The 5,399-nt window shown below is 39.0% G+C and overlaps 1 protein-coding gene across 3 annotated transcripts in view; it reads left to right on the forward strand.

Moving 5' to 3' along the window:
* The window catches only part of ACTC1 (actin, alpha, cardiac muscle 1), a 10,234-nt gene extending 5,497 nt beyond the window's left edge, over positions 1-4,737 (forward strand). Inside the window, exons 2-7 of one of the 3 annotated variants that reach the window (XM_010007710.1) lie at positions 120-223; positions 1,331-1,655; positions 2,278-2,439; positions 2,550-2,741; positions 3,881-4,062; positions 4,409-4,737. In XM_010007710.1, the coding sequence (XP_010006012.1) occupies positions 1,337-1,655; positions 2,278-2,439; positions 2,550-2,741; positions 3,881-4,062; positions 4,409-4,552 (999 nt within the window). In that variant the 5' untranslated portion in view covers positions 120-223; positions 1,331-1,336 and the 3' untranslated portion in view covers positions 4,553-4,737. Of the gene's footprint in view, positions 1-36; positions 224-1,330; positions 1,656-2,277; positions 2,440-2,549; positions 2,742-3,880; positions 4,063-4,408 lie in introns of those variants that run through there. The other 2 variants (XM_010007706.1, XM_010007709.1) reach the window with 2 other exon arrangements.
* Positions 4,738-5,399: the final 662 nt, after the last annotated feature.

The following is a 5,399-nucleotide window of genomic DNA, read 5'->3' on the forward strand; positions in this document are numbered from 1 at the left end:
GTGGAGCGGAGGGCTCCGGCGGCAGCTCCGCGCTGCCTGCGGGGGTCTGGACGCGCCGTCGCGCTGTTTTTCAGGTCCCTGCCTCCCTCCGAAGATGTGTGACGACGAGGAGACCACCGCACTGGTGTGCGACAATGGCTCGGGGCTGGTCAAAGCGGGCTTTGCCGGAGACGATGCCCCCAGGGCTGTTTTCCCGTCCATCGTCGGCCGCCCGAGGCACCAGGTAAATACAGCAAACAGAACCAGGGCAGGCCGGAGCTTTCCCCCTCCATCCAGAAGTCCACTCCACTCGTCCGTTCTCTCTATAGTTTTCCCGTCCTGTCCCTGCCTTTCTCTTTGCTTATTTCCTGTGCTGGTACTAGCAGCACCTTTCCAGGTCTCTCCAGCACTTTCCTCAACTCCCCTGTTTGGCTGTCCCTTATCTACTTTCTATCACGTTCACCTTTTCCCCCAGCTATTTCTAATTCAGAAACTTTCATCTTTATTCTATTCCTGTCCTCTCTCCTAATGAGCAAAACCCATCTTCATGCAAAGCTGCTGCTCACTCCATCCCCTAGGCCAGACCTGCTGATGGTGATAGTTCAAAGGCAGCTCCATTGGCTGAATTTGCCCACAGTGCAGTTTGTTTAATACCCTTCCCATCCAGCATGCCCAATATTTACATATCAAACACCTTTGAGTTTCCTCTACTTCTTTTGTCCATCTTGGATCTTACTTTCTTACCACTTCTAAAGCTTCCTTTCCTCTGTTTCTGTGTCATTCTGCTTCTCTTTTGTCAAAGTTATATCCGCACACAGAAAATACAGCATTTGTTCTCCTAGAATTTACTTTGTAAAAAATTTATGAGGCTTTTTTTTTTTTTTAAACTAAAAGGTTGCAATTTTTGTATTGTTGTTGTGAATTTATTACTGCTGAGGCTTCGTAGCAATAGTAATTGTGGCAGTATGTTCCTTCAGTAGATGGCTTATGTCCCTCCATGTCTTTCTCTTTATAAACTGTCTTTGTATATCTGTATCTTTTTTTTTTTTTTCTCACGACATTGTGCAGTTTACTTTTAGTCAAATTTTGGACTGTGAAGAAATAACTGAAAACTATAGATATATTAAAAATTGGGGGGTGGGGGGAATGTTTCATCTGATTAAAAGAAAAAGTATTTTTGAGAAAACTTCAAGTTCTGTTGACCTCATATTTCAATTCAGCTATTTTATTTTCCTAAACAACCGTTTAGTGGTAAGACCTTACTTGAAAGTAGCTTAGTTGTGGTGTATTTGTTTGGGGTCTGTGATGGTGTCTTCCACAAATAATGCTTTTTTGTATTTTCTTCTCTTAGGGTGTTATGGTTGGTATGGGTCAAAAAGATTCCTATGTGGGTGATGAAGCTCAGAGCAAAAGAGGTATCCTTACTTTGAAATATCCCATTGAACATGGCATCATCACCAACTGGGATGATATGGAAAAGATCTGGCATCACACTTTCTACAATGAACTTCGTGTGGCCCCAGAGGAACACCCTACCTTGCTCACTGAAGCCCCCTTGAACCCCAAAGCTAATCGTGAAAAGATGACCCAGATAATGTTTGAGACCTTCAATGTACCTGCTATGTATGTGGCGATCCAGGCTGTCCTGTCCCTGTATGCCTCTGGTCGTACAACAGGTAAAATTAAAAAAACCCCCACAACCTTCTATTTATCAGGGCGTTTATTCTTCTCACTCCAAATGGAAAAATCTCCATAAGTCTTTCAGATTTACAGAAAACTAGGTATTTTTACTCCGTAGTGATTAATTATGACAGTAGCAGAAAATCCAGTACAAAATAGTCTGTGGAAAGAACAATGTGGACATGTCTGCATTGCTTTCAGAAAGTCACTGTGGAACTGACTCCTGCTCCTTGTCATGGTGCAAACAAAGAGACATTCCTGCAAAGATACTGCAGTTGCACAAGTATTATGCCTGTTTAAGGGTTTAAACTGGGTCCAGAAGATGACCATTTTTTGACTGGGACAAACACTGTTGCAAATTTACTTACTGCTCAGTGTTGTAACTGTAGAAGGCTGTTTGTATGCATTAGCTTAAAATATGTATGGGGCAGCAGTTTTATGGGAAAGTTCACACCAAACAGGAACATCCAGGCAATCAAAGACAGAAGGAACAGCTAAGGTCTTTAAACAGAAGGATGCTGCTTTATACCTTCCTGAAAAATCCTGTATTTTATTTTGTCTGAGAGTTCTAAGCATTTGCTAGGTGATTCCAACTGCCCTCTGACATTTCTTTCCCAGGTATTGTTCTTGACTCTGGTGATGGTGTCACCCACAATGTACCTATTTATGAAGGTTATGCTTTGCCTCATGCTATCATGCGCCTGGATCTGGCTGGCAGGGATCTGACTGACTACCTCATGAAGATCCTCACGGAGCGTGGCTATTCCTTTGTGACAACAGGTCAGTTCAGCTTTGCCCTCCTGTGAAATATCTCATGTTGCTCTTGGCCCATCTTTTTCCTCTGGTATTTTCCTTATCCAAACCTTGATTTGATTCCTGTGTATCTGCAGCTGAACGTGAGATTGTTCGTGATATCAAAGAGAAATTGTGCTATGTTGCATTGGACTTCGAGAATGAAATGGCCACTGCTGCCTCTTCCTCCTCCCTGGAAAAGAGCTATGAATTGCCTGATGGTCAAGTGATCACAATTGGTAACGAACGTTTCCGCTGCCCTGAAACCTTATTCCAGCCATCCTTTATTGGTAAGTGTCCCCAGGAAATTCTCCATTCTGTAGGAGGTATGAAGGAACCAGAAGATCTGGAAGGTGTCCCACTCCTCCTGCTTATCTAAATTTGGCAAGAAATCAGAAATAAATAATACTTTTGATCTCCTGGTCTCTGTAAGCTGGGTTTTATGTAAGCATTAAGCATTAACTCCCAGCTGACCTTTGGAGTCTTCTTGAAAGTTTTAGGCCAGGTTTTAAGGCCATGATTTTTTGTGATAATACATAGTTAGAATATTATCGTCACGATGGAAGGAATAGCTTCTAGTGCTGTATTTGTAAAGCTTATGATTAAAAACAGTATCTGACTGCAGGAAGTGTCTGGGCATGGAAAAAAATTGAATGAAAGTGTGTATATACTTATATGCACTATAATCCAACATTGCCATGGTCAAAATGGTAAGCTTTGCTGTTTGTGAGTGCAGCTGATGATACAGCAAATGCTTGTACTCTAAGTCCTGAGAAATAGATGCAGTTGTTCATCAGCTGACACTTTACTGTGTATCTAGTGTCAGCCCTTTCAGGAAGCACCTGTTAAAATTAATAAGTTGGAATGCAACCTACAAACACATGTTTCTGGTTTATTTTTCCTTACCACCAAGTACTGTTATCTTGGTCCATATCTTGATTATGTCTTGCCTTGATGGTTATAAATAGTATAGACTATAGTTTGAGTAGGCTGAAAAAGAAATGAAGTTGCTGTTGTAATTTTTAGTTCTACTTCAGCTGCTTCATTTTCTTTAATGTGGTCTTTTCAATATTCAACTGCTTTTTGTAAGACTCTGACATAACCTGTACTCATGTTTTCTATGCTATATCACTTTCTCTCATTGCCATGTACTAATTGAGTTTATCTTGTGTGTGTCTCTTCTCACTGTATATTTGAGTATCTTTCCTTTGCTCATGCACTATGATTCTTACACTTTCTAACAAATAATTTTTATTTTCTTAGTTATGTAATTTTATTTTTGTATGCTTTTCTATACTATTTAATATTCTGTAAGTAGTTATACAACTAAAATATTATAACAGTTCATGTTAAGTATGAGAAAAATGCTGAGCATTGTTGTCACAAAGACTTCTTACGTATTTACTGATCTACTGTCTTTTTCCTCAAGGTATGGAATCTGCTGGTATTCATGAAACTACCTACAATAGTATCATGAAATGTGATATTGATATTCGTAAGGACCTCTATGCTAACAACGTCCTCTCAGGGGGAACGACAATGTACCCTGGCATTGCTGATCGCATGCAGAAGGAAATTACTGCACTTGCTCCTAGCACTATGAAGATCAAGGTGAGGAATTTCACTCTGTACTATAAAATGTCCACATCATTAAACTGGGGTAGATGAACAACTCAAAAGTGAGATCAACAGCTGATGTACAAATGGGAAGACATTCTATTTAAACAGTGTAATTATATTTTTAGGAATAAGTGTCAGAAAAGAAGAAACTACAGTCAGATTTTCTTAAGGAATATTACATGCATTGTTCCAGCTGCTGAAGATCAGTATTGTTATTATGGAAAAGTTATTTATTTACTTAAATAAATATCTATTGGTTTGTTACTTTAGTGATGTGGGTTGGTTGTTCAGAAATGTAACTGTTAAATGAGGATTTTGTTGCTTTTCTTTGTCCTAGATCATTGCCCCACCTGAGCGCAAGTACTCTGTCTGGATTGGTGGCTCCATTCTAGCATCTCTGTCCACCTTCCAGCAAATGTGGATTAGTAAACAGGAGTATGATGAAGCTGGTCCATCCATTGTCCACCGCAAGTGTTTCTAAGCACTTTTCCCCTCAATATACTTCCCACTCAGGATGACGACAATATGCTTCTTGGAGTCTTCTGGCAACCCTTCCTGAACTCTTCAGTCATTGTACAGTTTGTTTACACACCCGTGCAATTTATTTGTGCTTCTAATATTTATTGCTTTATAAATAAACAAGATCTGGGACTTGCAACCTACAAATGACTGTCTTTTGTATTCTTTGTTTAAAAACAATGAGACTAAGCATCCTGGGATTTGGAAACGCCCATCAAATCTATCAATGCCTTCACTGCATTCATGTCCTAAGTGATGTACACATGTTAGGTCAGGGGTTTGTATTAGTAAGAATTTATACTTTGTAGTTTAAATTTTGAAACTTAAAACAAAAGTAGCATCATATATCAAGGCTTACAAAGAAATTGCCTTGAGGATAGAAGCAGTAAGTGGAACAAGTGGAAGGAAACCTCTCATATTCACTCACTGGGCTTAAAAATGCTTCTTCTATTGCATTTCTCCTAAGTATTTAATATTAATTTATTGAAAGCCAAAGCTTCTGTGAAAGAATGATGTTAATACATTTATAATGTGATTTATAACTAATCAACTCAGTCCTAAAGAGTCATACAACAGTTTTCTGTGGGCTATAAATATTAATTCAAAATGACAGTTTACTCATCTTCCTACACCTCTTCAAAGCCAGAAATAAAGAAATTAAGACTTTACTGAACTAATGTACAAGCATAACTGTTTTTGCTATATAAACATGCAATCATTATAATCAGGATTATTTTCACATCATCATACATATGTTTTAGGCAATTTTTAATCCTTAATCTTCACTATTGTTTGTTGATATTTCACCC

This window comes from Chaetura pelagica, unplaced genomic scaffold, assembly GCF_000747805.2.
Source record: "Chaetura pelagica isolate M959 unplaced genomic scaffold, ChaPel_1.0 scaffold70, whole genome shotgun sequence".
In the NCBI taxonomy this organism is placed as follows: Eukaryota; Metazoa; Chordata; class Aves; order Apodiformes; family Apodidae; genus Chaetura; species Chaetura pelagica.